This window comes from Alosa alosa, chromosome 11, assembly GCF_017589495.1.
Source record: "Alosa alosa isolate M-15738 ecotype Scorff River chromosome 11, AALO_Geno_1.1, whole genome shotgun sequence".
NCBI lineage: Eukaryota > Metazoa > Chordata > Actinopteri > Clupeiformes > Clupeidae > Alosa > Alosa alosa.
The window spans coordinates 33707390-33725300 of NC_063199.1; the positions used below are offsets into that span (position 1 = coordinate 33707390).

General features: G+C 44.7%; 1 protein-coding gene across 2 annotated transcripts in view; it reads left to right on the forward strand.

Moving 5' to 3' along the window:
- Positions 1-16736, forward strand: part of mfge8b (milk fat globule EGF and factor V/VIII domain containing b) — a 27760-nt gene extending 11024 nt beyond the window's left edge. The window contains exons 4-10 of one of the 2 annotated variants that reach the window (XM_048257744.1): positions 9960-10073; positions 10446-10627; positions 11406-11561; positions 12089-12233; positions 13605-13807; positions 14064-14219; positions 14537-16736. In XM_048257744.1, the coding sequence (XP_048113701.1) occupies positions 9960-10073; positions 10446-10627; positions 11406-11561; positions 12089-12233; positions 13605-13807; positions 14064-14219; positions 14537-14680 (1100 nt within the window). In that variant the 3' untranslated portion in view covers positions 14681-16736. The remainder of the gene's footprint in view (positions 1-9959; positions 10074-10445; positions 10628-11405; positions 11562-12088; positions 12234-13604; positions 13808-14063; positions 14220-14536) is intronic. The other variant, XM_048257745.1, reaches the window with a different exon arrangement.
- The last annotated feature ends 1175 nt before the right edge of the window (positions 16737-17911 follow it).

Below are 17911 nucleotides of genomic sequence, written 5' to 3' on the forward strand. Positions count from 1 at the left end.
GCGTTTATTTATGTTTTTGCTGTGGCCAACACGTACAGAGCCCCCGAAGGACCACGTGGGAACGATCTTTTTGGAGGTGGGGATCTATTTTTAGAGCCCCATTTGTGTTCCTTCGCAATCCGTTTTGCATTCCCTCGCAATTCTTTTGTGATCCATCGCAAAGTCAAAAGTATCGCGAGGGAATGCAAAACTATTGCGAGGCAACACAAGACCTTTGTTGCAAACAGCCTCAAGTGTTTTGAAATAAGACCGTACTGACTTTGCAAATACACTACAGTTGATTCCCCATTTTTTGCCATTTCTACATCTAGGGGAATGGGCCGATGTCCCTGAGCTGTAGTGCCACAGATTCTTAGGAAGAGTTTGATGAGTGCTTTGACCAAACTAAAATCCTCTTCTCTTTCCTGTATTGAGCTACTCTAATGCTGCTTTAACCTTGTGTTGTGCACTGGGACTGGGTCATTGTCCTCAGGTGTTCTGGGTGATTCCATTCTTTTACAGCAGACTAGTTTTTTGTAATGTTGTGTGTAGCATATTTCCATTAATTCTCCCTTTAATTATAAAATATTTCCCAGATCCGGCACACCAGAAATCTCCCCACATGATGCAGCCATTCTGTATTTCATGATTGCCAGCGTTAGATTTACCACATGTAGCGCTGTGAAGGATTGGTCAGAAAGCTCTATTTTGTAGCGCTTTGAAGGATTGGTCAGAAAGTTCTATATTGTAGTCATAAAACCATAGAAAATCTCTCCCACATTTTAAACAACTGCCATACATACTTTTGTGGATTCTCTCAAACAATGGCTTTTTGACAGCCTCCAACAGCGCTTGAGAAATCTGCATTAGTCAAATCTACATGGTGCTTGCACAGTAGTTTCATACATCTGGCAGTTCCTTGCAAAAGTATTCAACCCAACTGAAAGTCATTACCATTTTTAAACCAATTAAGAGATACTTCCACATATTTAGTACTTAAGACTCTGAGCTCCTACACCTACTGTACACTCCAACTCCGATTTGAGCGTTTTCATGGTGATGGCTGGACTGTGGTGGCCTTAATCACCATCATCATTTTCCTTAATTTTGGGGGAATGGACTTTTCTACAAAGCCTCTGGGTGCTGTGATGCAACTACCACTTTATTCTTATGGTTCCAATGATGCTCACTAGGATGTCAAAACACTTGGATATGATCATAGAGCCTTTTCCTCACTTAACACTTGATCATAGAGCCTTTTCCTCACTAAAGCATTTGAAAGCATTGTCTCTTTAGTCTAATGACCTAATGACATTTAAAGGGATTTTTTAAAATATGTAAACCGAGGGGTCTAGTTTAACATGCATAGCTAGTAACTTAATTAACTAAAACTGATCATAACTAGATGTACCACATAGCGGTACAAAATATGACCGCCGCTCAGTCCTGTACATCCGTTCCGCGAAAATAAATCACACTTCAATTTGTCTCCATATTTTACTCCATCCCCACTCTTGAAACTTTTGTGTATGCTTGTTTGGCATGCCTGAGTGTGTGTGTGCGGGCTGCACAGAAAGTAGCCTACTGGTGCTGAAAAGGTGAATAGATTGTAGAATAGCCAAAGAATATGTAGCATTGTTATAAAACCTTTAAAATCTCTAAACAATCACAAGTAGGGCAGTTCATCACAGTTCATCCATTGCAACTGGATTGATGAAAGGTCACTTACACCTGTAGGCTATATTGTATTTGGGAAAAGCAAAAGGTATCAGCATAATGTTATTTATTTATTTATTTTTTATTTGTTATTTTTAAAACAAAAACATCTCTGTCAGTTCCATGCCGTTTTCAACAGCTATCAAAAACAAAGGTAATTTTTGGATGGATGGATTTTTGTGAATGTTTCTTCTTCTACATAAGATTTTAGTCATCTTTAGTTCATGTAATACTTTATTGTCAATGCACAAATTAAGTAACAGTAGTCTGAAACGTTATTGTTAATGCACAAATTAAGGAACAGTTCTGAAACGTAAATGCAGTAACAGCCTAGTCTGAAACGAAATGCTGTTTTACATCTAACCAGTGGTGCAAATAACTGACATGTCCAAATGGGCCTTGATGAAATGCGCCGCTAGACTGTTCATACACATTTTAACGGGCCAAAGTTGAAGAGCTTTTGTCCGTTATTGTTAGTGCAAATATAGTCTGATTCATGTTCCCTTGCATTGTTTAACTGAGGTCCATGGCTAGTCTGGCTTTCATCAGACCAAGCTCAATCTTTTAAGAAATCAAATAAATAGCGGGCAGATCAGGCTGGGTTCACCCAGCCTAGTCCATTGGCACCCGATATTGTTTAATTTTCCGATTGAGATACACGCTCTGGCTATTCTAAATGCAAAAATGCATCAGGGAGTTATGACAAAACGGTAACTAACAAACTAGATCCTAATAGAAAGCTGTTAGCTTCCCTAAGCTACAGGTAGGATTATAAGGTAGGCCTATTTACAACATAAATTGTCAATAGGCTATGCTGGCTTACACAAATAAAATCTCCTTTGGAAACCAATGGCTTACGCCTTACAGTATCAAGCCGGACTTAAACTGTCATATCGCGGGCGAAAAGTTGTAATAACATTCACGCAGCTCCATGAGTCAAGGAAACCGCAAATGAAGTAGCCACTTCTAAATGGGACCCACTACACAGTAGCTTAAGGTGTTTTGCTAAAGCAGCCATAATGAAATGAAGGTGTCATTGTTTGGATACTTCACACACACGTGCTTTTTAATTTCACAGACTACAACTACCAAGCTGTAATCAAAGCACATCGATTCCCCTCTCTCACACCCTGCACGCACTTTAAAACAAAATAAACAGGCGCCTCAGTCTCACGCATGTATAGGCAAAACTGTATCAGACCGGTGTAACGTTGGTAAATCTTCCATTGCACAGAATGATTTTGTAGCACGTGCAATAAATGACAGTCGAAGATACAAACAGTGCTGCTATACATTTGCTTGGTATAACCGCATTTATAGTTTTCTACAAATGCAATCAATCAAATGCCTCCATCACTCAACCAACGCTTAACGGTAACATTACCTAGGTCCTTATTGATATTACAAGATTAACGCATTCTGCAGTAAAACCAAGCATGTCCGATAAACATCCTCAGATTTATTTCGCTTCAAGAAGAAATGGGAATTACACTTCATGTGAACATCGCCCTATCCTTATTAGATGTTCGCTCGTAAATTACAGTCCTTGTATGAAGCGTCCATTGTTTTTCCAACCCACTTTTAACTTCCAACAAAATTACGCCTCACTGCAACAATGCGCCATCTAGTGGACAAACGACTACTTCTAGCCAATATTGAAAATGCAGCCATGATGATGATGATGATGAATATTTATTTTGGCTTTCTTTTAATCCTACTGAATTTGTAATTATGTATCGGCCGCTCTAATACCAATAGTATGTGGGTGCCTGTGTGTGTGCATGTGTATATGTGTGCACCGCCATTTACAGGCCAATGAGTGTACAGTCACTAAATGTACACATAACCTAATTTTTTTTAGACCCCCCCATGGATGAAATTCTACGAAACTTGGCATACCCCAGAGAATGCCAGGTCAATCATACACATAAAATTTGGGTGCAGTTCTGAACATCTTAACTGAAGATGGGGGCGATTAAAGCAGAATAATGTTGCATTTTCATTTTTTACCGGGGGGTGGGGGTGCAAATCACAAATGAGTGATTATGAGCCAGGTTGATGTGGGCCCTTGAGACCAACATACCATAAAAAGATTCTTCATCCTCAGTGCCACGGTTCAGGTAGTTATTTAGGAAAAACTGTTTTTTTTTGGCGGTTCAGGGGCCCAGCACCGGGGTGGGGATGGGCTTGGTGGTGGTCCCCGGGGACTAAATGAAATTTTTCCGTAAAAGTCTAGTGGGGCTACATACCCACCAAATTTCATGTACCCCGGTGGTTCGTGTCCCAGGTATCAATGACCAAAAATTCAGGGAGTAGATGACGGGACAAATTCTTGAATTGTGTGCATGTGTGCGTGTACAAATTTATGTTTATGTGTGTGGGTGTGTGTGTGTGTGTGTGTATATGTGCGTGCTTGTGTGTTTGCCTGCGTATGTGTTTTGTGCATGTGCATGCATGCGCATATATGTCTACTGTGTGAGTATGTGTCATAATGTATGATTACTGTAAATGTATGTGTGTGCGTGTATCTGTTTATGCACATGTGTGCACATGGAATGGGTTAACATGACCCCTGAGGCAAACATACAAAAAAATTGGTCAAGGCCCTAAAAGATATTCACAGAGAACTGTCTCCGCCCCACCTACAGGCCAGTTGGGGTATAGTAAAAACATAAATTTCCATTTCCATGTTGTGCCCACCAAGTTTTGTGTGTGTCCCCCCATGAACTAAATGTACACAAAAATTATTTTATTGTATACAGAGGGTGTCATAATGATCCTACAAGGTGTCTTGATCCTACACTTTTAATTTCGCAGTTTTGACTATGTCAGCCAGAGATATTGTTCATGAAAACACCTCATTTTTTGCTTTTTGTTTTTAACTAGGTGGCTATACATGAAATGAGTGGTTATGGAATGGTCCCCTTGACCAACATACAAAAAAGCCCCTTGGTTCTCGAGATTCAACTGTCTCCCGCCATACAAAAAACATAAATTCATTTATTGGTCCTCCCCATGAAACCACAAAACGGTTTGTCATAATGATCCTACACTTCCAATTTCGATATTCACAGAAAACTGTGTCAACACCCATTTTTACTTTTTTGTGTTTAACTAGGTGGCCTGGCCCCTTACAAAAAAAAGGTCCTCCTAAACCCCACAGTCCATTCACAGAAAACTGTGTTCGGCTCCAGTCCAGATCAAAAAAACGATGGTTCCATGCTATCCATGTGGGGTTACATGCCCACCAAGTTTTCGTGGTACCCCGGTCTTTCAGTGTCCCGGAATCATTGACAGAAATTTGGGCATCGAAAAAAAAGAAAAAAAAAAAAAAAAAAAAAAAAAAAAAAAATCTGACTAAACCTATATGAGCACTTGCCGCGCCAAGGTCATAATTAGTTAAGTGGCACCTCATTGTGTCATTGTGATAAGTTTGTCTTCTTATGCAAGCAGTACATTCATTTTAGTAGCATCAGGCAAAGAAAATATATTGCATTTGGAAATACACTAGAGCATCAATGTCCAAATAAAAAAATCTGATTTGGAAAATATGTGGAAGTATCTTTTAATTGGTTTAAAAATGGTAAATATGTGGAAGTGTCTTTTAATTGGTTTAAAAATGGTAATGACTTTCAGTTGGGTTGAATACTTTTACAAGGAACTGCCAGATGTATGAAACTACTGTGCAAGCACCGTGTATTAGATTTGACTAATGCAGATTTCTCATTCTCTCATGCTTGAATGTAAATAGACATACATACAGTATTGGATGTAAATAGACATACATACAGTATTGGATGTAAATAGACATACATGCATATTGAATGTAAATAGACATACAGTATGTATGCAGCATATCCATACGTGCACACGCTTGTTGTTGTCCAGTCAACAGCGGGGGGCCTCTATCACCGAGCAGCACACCCACGCCGTCACCAGCCCTGTTGCTGGGGAAATGGAAGGCGGAGGCGGCAAGTGAATGGAGTCGGTGCTCACAGTGTGACAGGTTTGAGTCGAGTCTGACAGGAGGTCCTCAACCGCCACATGCAATTGGGCTGAAAGCTTGCCCAAGAGCCGTGAAATCTCGCCCAAGAGCCGTGAAATCTCGCCCAAGAGCCGTGAAATCTGCGTCAAAAGCTTTTACTCGGTCGGAATGGCCCGCGGCCGCCACATGCTTTGATTGCTTCGATTGAATGAGTCCCCTGGTTTGATGGCTGCCTATTTTAGTCCAGCTGACCAGGTATTGGGAAGGTTGGAATTTGTGTGTGTGTGTGTGTGTGTGTGTGTGTGTGTGGTGTGTGTGTGTGTGTGTGTGTGTGTACCTTGCCGGGAAGGGGGTGGTGTTTTAAACATAAAGAGTTGGGAGAGATTTTCAAAACGGGAGATTAAGATCTTAATGGTGAATGGCCATTTAGCATGTTCCACCGTTCCCCAGGTGAACTACCTGGACCGGGCTCTCTCACATGTTCCACCGTTCCCCAGGTGACCTACCTGGACCGGGCTCTCTCACATGTTCCACCGTTCCCCAGGTGACCTACCTGGACCGGGCTCTCTCACATGTTCCCCAGGTGACCTACCTGGACCGGGCTCTCACACGCCCCACCGCTCCCCAGGTGACCTACCTGGACCGGGCTCTCTCACACGCTCCACCGCTCCCCAGGTGAACTACCTGGACCGGGCTCTCTCACATCGCTTCCACCGCTCCCCAGGTGACCTACCTGGACCGGCTCTCACACACGCTTCCACCGTTCCCCAGGTGAACTACCTGGACCGGGCTCTCTCACACGTTCCACCGTTCCCCAGGTGACCTACCTGGACCGGGCTCTCTCACACGTTCCACCGTTCCCCAGGTGACCTACCTGGACCGGGCTCTCTCACATGTTCCACCGTTCCCCAGGTGACCTACCTGGACCGGGCTCTCTCACATGTTCCACCGTTCCCCAGGTGACCTACCTGGACCGGGCTCTCTCACGGGGGGGACAGTAACTCTGTCACTCTTCTGTTGTTTTACTTTCGCTTGTTGCTTTTCGCTTGCTGCCTTTCGCTTGCTGCCTTTCGCTTGCATGAATCATTAACCGCAAGTTGATATGGGAATTGCAGAGTTGACATTTGGTTGACATTTTTTAATGTGCATTAAACCTGCAAGTGTGAAACAAATTAGTATGATCTACAGTATGTGAGTTCTGTAATTAATTAAGTTGATTGATTTTTAGACTCATTTATTGGTGTGTGTGTTTTTTTTAAGTTTCTGATGAACTGTGACCCTAGCCTAGAAATCTAGACGCACCCTAGCGGCGGCAAATTAATTTGCTCAGCCTGTACGTCTAGTATCAAACCATAGGGATTTCTATTGGCTGACGCCGTGGACGTCATCCAATCACAGCGCTCTATTTTGTTAGAGAGTCTTAAGGTGGGCTTAACAGGATAACGACAGTCCGGCGATGGTGAACAACAAGGAAGGTGGCTATGGCGAATGAAGAGCGGTTGTTTGAATCGGCGTTGGCGTCCACTTTGGAGGAGTTGGACTTGTGCTTTTCTTTGAAAGTTGAGCAACACAATGCACTTAAGTCATTCCTTTCGAAGAAGGATGTATTTGCAGTTTTGCCGACCGGATACGGATATGGTCGTAGCGCTGGCCTATTGCATGCCTAGGCAGTTTGAATGACAATTCTCTGCCCGCCCCTTGGATTAAGCGAGGTGAATGGTTCAATTCCAGACTATACATTTCAATGATATAGGATGGCCTGCCAGGCTACTGTGACCCCAGAATTGTAAATATTAACAAACGCTTAGCACTCAGAGCTCAGACCGCCACCAAGGCCAAGTGGAATATGTTCCAACATTAGAGAGTAAAGCTACATTTGTGGAGCCGCCCTGGAACCACTCCAAAGATTAATGAGTTCATCCTTGGCCCTTGTTACAGCTTTTCTTAAAGTTTCACGAAAATTGGTGTTTTTTGCGGAATCCTGCACACAAAACAGACAAGCCCCACAGAAAACATGGTGGAGGGAACCAACCCGGTTAACCAAGCAAGTCTTCTGTTGATGTTCAGTGCAGTGACCCACTTCACAGAGCCACCATATCATAATCATCATCATCTTCATCATCAACTCTGATGTCTTCACTACCAGCACGTCCCTGTGGGAATGCTCCTGTATCCTGAGAGCCCCTCCTTTCCCAACTACAGTGAAAGACTCTCCTGTCCCAAGACCAGAGTTACTGCCAGTTGAGATCAGACGGGTCCACATGACCCAGCGAGCGGCTGATTGTGGGCCAGTTTCCATGCGAGGCTCATGACTGGGCTGGTGGCTATGATATAGGTGCAGGGAGCGCGGGCCCTCGGAGGCGAGCCGGTTTAGGTGACGGAATATGATGACTCGGCGCATCGCGCCGCCATGCCCTGTCCCACAGGCCAGCAGCAGAAGCGCGCACACACACACACACACACACACACACACACACAGCGGCATCACAAGATGCCATTAAGATGGCGCGGGGGGCCGAGGGGGCCAAACAAAAGCGCTCCTCTGTTCTCCCCCGCCTGCTCTCCCCAGCGCTCCTGTTCTCCCCAGCCTGCGTTCGCAGGGGCCCCTGCTCCAGAGACTGCGCTCCCAGCATCACATGCCAGAGCCTGCTGACTGGGCTGAAATTGATCTGGGTCATGCTGCGAGGTAACATGGGATCCCTATTGATATTTCTCAACTTCCCATGGACGTGTCATCTACAACTGTACTGACCCTCAATAAAGTGACCGATCGGCTCCTCTCCGGCACCAGTGTGTTCTGTGTGAGCCAGACACTCCATTGTGATTTAAGACACTTGTTATTGTTCTTGACAGTGGAGGACATTTCAGAGGGATGTCAGGAGGACTCATGAGGGGAATTGTGGGAAATCAGGAGGGCACATGAGGGGAATTGTGGGATATCAGGAGGGCACATGAGGACACATGAGGGGAATTGTGGGATATCAGGACACATGAGGGGAATTGTGGGAAATCAGGAAGACTCATGAGGGGAATTGCATTCAAGGCTCCCCTTTGGCAGCACAGTCAGACAAAAGCCTGATAGAAGACAGACACAGTGTTGGAGAGAAAACGCCGGTTTCGCGGCCTGGCTGACCTGCAGGCCTCCTGGCTGCCCAGGGTTGTCTTGGCTGCGCAGGGTTGTCTTGGCTGCACGTGGCCGGCGCGACCTTGTCCCCATCTGGATTCTAGCATGTGGTAATCCCCCCCCTCTTCCCCTTCATCAACTCCGGAATGTCCTGCCAGTCGGACTCTGCCAACCGTCTGAGCATCGGGGCGCCGCTCTGTTGCTGTTGTGACGCCCGGATCTCCCAGTGGCTCCACGCCTGACGCCTGAGACTCCCAGTGGCCTGATGTCAGCGGGACATCAGGGCATTGACCCCCCTAAGTGGTGGCAGAAGGCCCAGGGCCTGATGTCAGCGGGTGGCCTAGGTCCATCCCTGGTTCCTAAGTGAAGGCCCTGTGTTCCTGAAGGTCCAGCGTGTCTGTGAAGGTCCAGGGTGTCTGTGAAGGTCCAGCGTGTCTGTGAAGGTCCAGCGTGTCTGTGAAGGCCCAGCGTGTCTGTGAAGGCCCAGCGCCGCCGCTCTGTTGCCCGCCGGCTACCAGTGACGCCTGACGCCTGATCTCCCAGTGGCCCACGGCGTAGACATCAGGGCATTGACCCCGCCGGTGGCAGACGGAAGGCCCAGCGTGTCTGTGAAGGCCCAGCGTGTCTGTGAAGGTCCAGCGTGTCTGCAGAGCGGGCAGAGCACTGGCTCAATCCTCTTACGACACAGGGCAAGACACTGACCACTCTGTCCAGCGCTGTCTGACCATGAGGATTACTGTGCCTCAGGTTATGTTGTGTTTTGGTTGGTTTAGGAGGGGCACATGTGCGTCCATACTGTTAGCGCTGTGGTTTACCTGACGCATAAATGACCTTCATCGACTAGGGCGACCTGTGGTCAGAACTACTTTGTGAAGAGAGAGCCTTAACACCTCAGGCTCTGCAGCTACGGAAACTGCACTTTTTTTATTATGCTCTATTTATAGTTTTTTTTTTTGCCTGTTTGGTGGCCTCATCCATAATTAACACTGCGTGATGCTTAACAACACTTAAAGGCTTACTTCAGAAAGATGCTCTGCACTGACAGCTAGGGCGCCATCTTGTGGTAGAGAAAAATAAGCACGCTAAACTGAAACCCATGTTGGCTTTGTGGCTTTTGCACCTAATGTCATGTATGCAATGCTCTCCTCTCTTCAGATGTCAATGACTGTGCCGGTCAGCCCTGTAGGAATGGAGGCGTGTGTCGAGATCTGGAAGGAGACTTCAACTGCAAGTGCCCCTCTCCCTACGTGGGAAAGCACTGCCACCTGCGTAAGTATCATGGCATCTGTGTAAGTAAACGTCTAGTTGTCTTAGCCTGTCAGTTGAAGAGAAAAGGACTCTGCATGCTGCCACGCCAGGGCCGAGCAACATGGGGAAACCCAAGTGCTCATGAAACTGACCAGCGGTCCAAATATAGTGCTGTGGTGCACATGCACCTCCAGCAGAAAAGGCCATAAAGTGGAAGAAAGCACACACATGGCAGGGTGACCAGTGTGACCGCATGGCAGGGTGACCTTAATGACACGCCAGCATTTAGATGATTTTAGTACTGCGCTTAAACAAAGCAAAACAAGGAGGCATCATGGCTGTGTTGACAACACTATTTGTGTGTGTGTGTGTGCGGACGTGTGCATATGTCAGGCTGCATCTCCCTGCTGGGCATGGAAGGTGGGGGCATTGCCGAGCATCAGATTACAGCCTCCTCTGTGCACTACGGCATTCTGGGACTGCAGCGCTGGGGGCCTGAGAAGGCCCGCCTCAACAACAAGGGCCTGGTGAACGCCTGGACCTCCGCTGGACACGACAGGAACCCCTGGATTGAGGTGAACAGGTCTAAGTGTTCTTGGCCAATAACTGGTTGGGGAGAACCACATATATCCCATGATTCATTGCAACAGATGAAGACTTTTCATTCCTAAGAGACTACATTAGTGGTAGCATTGGTTTGGCTGTCAGTAGGAATTCTCTGGAACATGAATGATTTGCATGCGTGTGCATTACAAACATATTTGTGCGTGTGTGTCTGTGACTGTCTTTGTCTGTCACTGGTGGTATGCATTATAGATGAGAATCAGAATCAGAATCAGCTTTATTGGCCAGGTTTGCATATACAAACAAGGAATTTGACTCCGGGTTAATCTTTGCTCTCAAAGTATTCACTTATATAGGAATAAAAATGGAAAGGACAGTAAAAAATATACAAAATACTGTTAAAAGTACAACATACAATATAACAATACAATAAAATATACAAACAATAGCTGAATCTCACTGTAGCCCTGAGAGCACAGCAAGGTCAGAAAGCACATGCAAATAGACAAGACGGAGTATGTTGTGTTGTGTTCCTGCAACGTTTTATGATCTCTGAATTGGAAACATGTTCCTGTAATGTTCTGTGTTGTCTGAATTAGCCTGAGTGCTAACAGATGAAGATGTTTCCTTAATTTGTTAGTTTCCTGAAGACGTAGCGTGTTGAGCTCCATAGCTCCAGCTCCAGCATGGTCACCATAGATACCAGCCTGTTGTGTTGCGTTGGGTTGTGTTGTGTTGTGTTGCATTGTGTTGCGTTGTGTTTTTAAAAGGCATGCTCTCGTTGCTCAGGTGAACCTGCAGAGGAAGATGCGCTTCACAGGCATCATCACTCAGGGCGCCAGCCGCATGGGTGTGGCGGAGTACATCAAAGCCTTCAAGGTGGCGTCCAGCCTGGATGGCCGCACCTACACCATGTACAGACTGGAGGGCCAAAAGAAAGACACAGTGAGTGCTCCTCCTGTTACTCATCAAGTTCTTTTGCTACACGTCCAAACTCAAAGTGTGGAAACTGTTGAAGGAAAATGTTTTCGGGTTTATTTTGTACCAACAGTACTCGGTGACCCCGAGAAACAGAGATGTTTATTTTTTATCTTATTTTTTATTTTTTTCTTTATTTAACCAGGGGGGGTCATATTGAAATAGTCTATTGACATAGTCATTTTAAATGGTCCCTGGCCAAGAAAGGCAACACTTAAAAATGTAAATAAATGTGAAAAATTGCCAGATTTCTCTTTTAAGGTCTTGAACAAAATCTGGAATGCACAAAGCGCAAAACATGTCAAAAAATACAGACAAACATGCACTACTGTCATACAAAACTAGGAAGTACTTTTTTTGAAAAGCAGAAATGATTTTGGGGGAAAGGCAAGCTGTATCCAGTGAAGCTAGACAGCAGTGAGTAGGTCCCAGCATAGCTGTGGTTGAAGTTTTAATGCGCTGGGTTAATGGGGCGCTGATTCACCTCCCTCCAGGTTTTTGTGGGGAACATGGACAACGACGGCACCAAGACCAACCTGTTCGACCCGCCCATCATCGGCCAGCACCTCCGCATCATCCCTGTGGTCTGCCGCAAGGCCTGCACCATGCGCATGGAGCTGGTCGGCTGCGAGCTCAACGGTACATTGCTAGCATGTTTAAGGGATGGGTCATAGACACACAGGGGACTTGCTTAAGGGATGGGTCATAGGGATGGGTCATACACACACAGGGGAATCTTAATTTGAGACGTTCATCTGTCATGTCATGTCAAAGTAAATCTAGCTTCAATCAAAAAGTTAGGTGTACAAGTTTTTTAGAGTGTACTGGATTATACGTATATGTGTATATTATAAGGGACCTGGAAAACAGCACAGACTTAGTTATAAGTGTACATTTCACCAGGGAATCTGCACAGGCATGTATATATCCACAATGAAGGAACCCACCATCTGAGTCAAGCCTGTTACTCACCCTGACTGACATATGGACACACCCACCCAGGGACACACCCACCCAGGGACACACCCTCTGCGTCTACAGTCATTTGCTTTATTTATGCCGTATGAGCTATGACAGGAGCTTGATGTCATTTTGGCAGCTGGAACTCCCATATGGTCCAAATAAGTTGTGCTTTTGTTTCCAAGCAGAAGATGGAAGGTGTACACATACTTTTCTGTTCCGATTCTCGCGGTGTTGAATTAGATTGGAAATGACTTGAAACAATTATAATGAAACTGTGCACACATCCTCCTAGTGTCTTTTTTTTTTTAATGAAAATGGTACATTTTGTGATGAGATTGTTCCGGTGAAGAAAATGTGTGTCCTTTCTCTTCGTAAGAGTTTGGGACAGTTCCATTTCAGTGGTGCTACATCAGCAGAGGCATTAGCCCTGATGGCGATGGCCTCCAGCCAGGCTTCCTCATTATGGGAAATGGAATTGTCCCCTGCTGCTTTTCCGACTCATTCTTGTCATCGTATACTATGCAGTTTTCCATGCCCACGCCTGTCTGTTTCTTTCTCTTGGCAGTGCCGTCTCAACATCACGCATGGCCTTCACACAGAGTACTCCCAAGCATGCCTCTCACACTAACACGTATACACACACACACACACACACACACACACTGGCAGTGCCGTGTCAACATCACGCATGGCCTTCACACAGAGTACTCCCAAGCATGCCTCACACACTAACACGTACAGTAGCCTATACACACACACACACACATACATATTATACACACACACATACACTGGCAGTGCCGTTTCAACATCATGCATGGCCTACACACAGACTACATATAATGAGCATTACACAGACACACAGACACAGACACACACACACACAGACGACTGTCCGCTGCATGCCACCGACTGCTGCCCTGGTTGGCCACTGACCCGGTTTGTGTTGCTCTTGCTTGTGCTGCTGTTGTCTGTCCACTTGTCTATCATTTTTCTCTCTCTCTGTCCCTCCCCCTCTCTCTCTGTCCGGGGGTCCTGACTCCACAGTCTATTTGAACACGACAGGTTGCTCTGAGCCCCTGGGCATCAAGTCTCGTCTGATCAGCGACGCTCAGATGTCGGCGTCCAGCACCTTCCGCACGTGGGGCATCGAGGCGTTCACCTGGCACCCGCACTACGCCCGACTGGACAAGCAGGGCAAGACCAACGCCTGGAGCGCTGCCAGCAACAGCCGCTCTGAGTGGCTGCAGGTCAGTGCTTGGGCTGTGATGATTTGAGAGTACTTAACAAGTACTTACTGTAAGTACTTCTGGTTGGTCCAAAAAGAGAATGTTTGAGAGAGTTGTCCTCACTGTATTCATCAAGCAAAATATGTCATTTATTTGTTTCATTGAATTGAACCCTTTGGAACCTTAACGTGCCTGTGAAATCATGTGAGTTATTCTTCAAGAAGATGCTGGGTGAATAAAAATGGCAATAAATATGCTGTCTGTTGATGTCCTTCAGGTTGATTTGAAATCTCCCAAGCGCATCACGGGCATCATCACGCAGGGGGCCAAGGACTTCGGCAGTGTTCAGTTTGTGTCCGCTTTCAAGGTGACCTACAGCAGTGACGGTCAGAGCTGGACTGTGATCAAAGATGAGAGGACTAACGACGACAAGGTGAGCGGCCAAAGCCACACACACACACACACACACACACACACACGCACACACACACACACACACACACAAATACACACAAATACGCACACACACACACACACACACACTTACTGTAATCTCCATACTCATGTTTATTATTAATATTATTATTATTTAAAATAACAAATCCTTGTGAATCTTTAGCTTAAAAATTTAGTGAATGTTTTGGATTTAAACTTTTCTGTGGGACATAGCAGCACATGGCGAGATGGCCGTAGCAGTCTGTTCCATCTCATGTTTCATTTCCATCACTGCTAATGTGCTCTCCACCGCAGATCTTCCCCGGCAACAGTGACAACAACGTCCACAAGAAGAACGTGTTCGAGCCTCCCTTCTACGCCCGATTCGTCCGCGTCCTGCCATGGGCGTGGCACGAGCACATCACGCTGCGAATGGAGCTGCTGGGTTGTGACGAGTAGCACCTCTTCCTCCTCCTCCCTCCTTCCCTCCTTCTCTTCCCCCTCTCTCCTCTTCCCCTCTCCCTCCCTACCTCCTGAGCCATGCCTGCACTGCCTTGCTCCCAGCACCAGAGGGCAGCGTTGCCCCACCAGCCGGCACAGCTGGGGGGACTCTGAGTCCAGCTCCTTGGACACGACACAGCCTGCATCTTTGACCACACGCCACACAGTGACCTCCCGGCTCTTATTTTCACACGCTCGCACTCTCTCTTTCTATCAAAGACACACACGCACACACACACACACACTACACAGTCCAAACCACAGTGATGCTGCCTCATTGAGCAATGAGGATTGAACTCCACTTTGAGGTGCTGAAATGCGTCACACGCTCATTTCTTTGTAGCAACTGAATGGCTTGGAAAAGGGTTTTGTTTGTGAGTTGGAAGTATTGCCAGTATCCAAAATTAATTAGAGAGGTGTTCTTGATATGTTTGAACCAAGCAGAGTTTCGCCCATTTCTCACACTGGCTTTGCACAGTGTTTTCATGTACCGTTTAGCACCGCTGGGCTCTGGAACTGGAGTGCTGAGTGAGGTTCTGCTTTTGCAGAAGTTGTTCCTGGATTTGCTTGGCTGCTCTCTGTCCCTGTTTTGTGACAAGAGATCATTCATTTAGCGAGAGATGTACATAAACCAAAATAGTCACACTTAAAGTCATGGTTCTAGTGTTAGTTTAGTAGTTGTAAATCTGTTGTTGCAGGGTTTTGATCTCCCCAGTACAGTAACACATTAGGTAGTAAGTAGAGCACAGTGATCTGATTGTGAATATGTTGAATTGAAATGCTCTGAAATGTGTTCCTGCTTCTGTAAATGGGTTTTAAGTTTGTTTAACATTTCTTTATTATTGATGATATTATAACAGTGATTAGAGCATACATGTCTATTTGTGCTAATAATGTAAGTTGTTTACACTTACTATGTAATAAGTAAGTATTACTATAAATAGATAAAATGATCTATTCGTGTCATATTCACTCTCATTGTAAACAAACAAAATATGATCTAGTGTGACTAAGTTAAGGAATATACAGGTCAACATTCATGCCAATAAAAGTTTTGGCCCAACACTGCCAAATATTTTTCTCAGGTAGAGATGAATTTATTGCATTGTGCTACTGAGGTTTTTATGACGTGCATGTAAGCTAAATATCATTTTTTGATGCAGTTTTTGGAACATACCCATTCTTACAGAATAGTGAAACCACAGCAGTGGATCAGAAATAGTGGTTGCTTTGCTGGGGCGACTCTAACATGAAACTGTGTGATTGTGTAACACATGATGGGGAATATAGGGATGTTTGTTTATTGTGTTTATTTGGGGCTGGTTTTGCTCAGAGAAGATAAATGCATAGTGGCTGATGAATTAGTCCACGTTTCTTACAGTCAAAGGCTGTTTATGAGAAACAGATGGCTTGGGGAGACGCGGCTGCTGCCAACATGATAAGGAGAATAGGAGCTTAAATCAAATTAAGAATGATTTCTACGCTTCCCCTTAATGTCCGTCCGAGGTGTCAATCAACATAATAAGTCCAGGCTTTGGCATTGTGATACCCCCATGAATTATGAATTTTGGGCTTGTGCAATATGATAGGAGTTTTAATATTAATGAATGGTTAAAAAAAAAGATCACTATTTCTCTGCACTGCTTTCCACTGAGAATAGAGGGGATCGTGGTTATTATCACAAGCTGATAAATACTTATCAACCACAACAGTGTTTCCTTAAGACCGAATGCATTCTGTGGGTTTTAATCATTTTCATTACCAATTATATAGTTTTCTGGTAGATTTCTCTGAGGATGTTGCTATGATCTTTGCTATATTAGCTACATAATAGTCCCCAACTGTTTCTTCCTGTTTTTTCTAAACCAATGAGTTTTATGCTTCATACAAATTGCTGTCATTGTTGTGTTCTAAGCATAGATTTGGTGCACTCTTGATGTTTCAGTCTTAAACAGATTTCTCCTGTTTGGTCTTTAAATGAAGACATAAATAATAAAGAGTTTAAATGATTTTATGCAGCATTCCATTGTGTTTGCGTTATATGGCAGGATGTACATACATATGAATCATATAAACTGGATTAAATGGGTTATACACCCATACAGATAATTCTGCCCCCCACACATCAGTATGCAAGTACAGCTCATGCCGGGTTTCATTGCTTGTCCTATATACTGTGGAATAGAATGGTTGCCAGGATTGCTTTGTTCTGGACAAATGAATAATTAAACCAAACAACAAAGACTACTGGATTCATGGCAGATTTGTGATGCTGTGATTCTTCATGTCCTATAATAAATAGGCTGTACTTTAATGATCATACTCTTGCGATAGCTGAATACATTGATCAAAGCCCACCTTGGTCATCATGAGTAGAACCATTAGGAGTATCTTTGGACTAAAATATAGACTAGGCTCAAGTGAGTCAGCTACCTGAAGTTACTGCTGTTCTTGAGTCTGTAATTCTGCGTGTGTGGACAAACTAAACGAGTCCAGTCATGCCAGTGTCAGCTGACCCCAGTGTCCAACGGTTCCTCTCAATGCCTCCATTGTCTCTCCTTATACATTCAATACTGGTGTCAGACCTAGAGGTAAATAGAGTCAGCACAACAGTGCATCGTGCAGACAGGTCTACAGATCGTAATTATTGAAACCCTATAGTAATTATACCATGCCCACAAACTTGGCTGTGGACTCGGAATTAATTCTTAATTCTGATGAAAAACAAAAGTAAAAGGTTATATCCGGGGCAAAGCCTACACATGATATTGAGCAACCTCATTCATTTTACATACAGTGGCACTCGTTCTAAAAAGATGGACATTCCTCTACAATGAGCAAATGACAGGAAACATGCACATCTATACTTAAAGGCAATTAGGCCTATGGTACTCTATGGTTTACCTAAAAAGTGTACAGTGAATCCTGCACATTGATACTTTGAACAGCCTGCCCTTTGTACCTTTCTACATAAAAATATTGTTAGCTGTCAGTCTAACTGGATGGTCAATGGAAATATATTATTGACAAACCACCCTACACCCCATGATGTTCCTCTTCTAATGTTCCTCTTTGAGTTGGATACAAGGCGCACATAGGCCTGAATGCACCATAAAAAGTGACTGCATACTTTATTGAAAGTCCTGTGTTGCACACAGCTAAATAATGAGATGGTATTCGTGTCCTCGG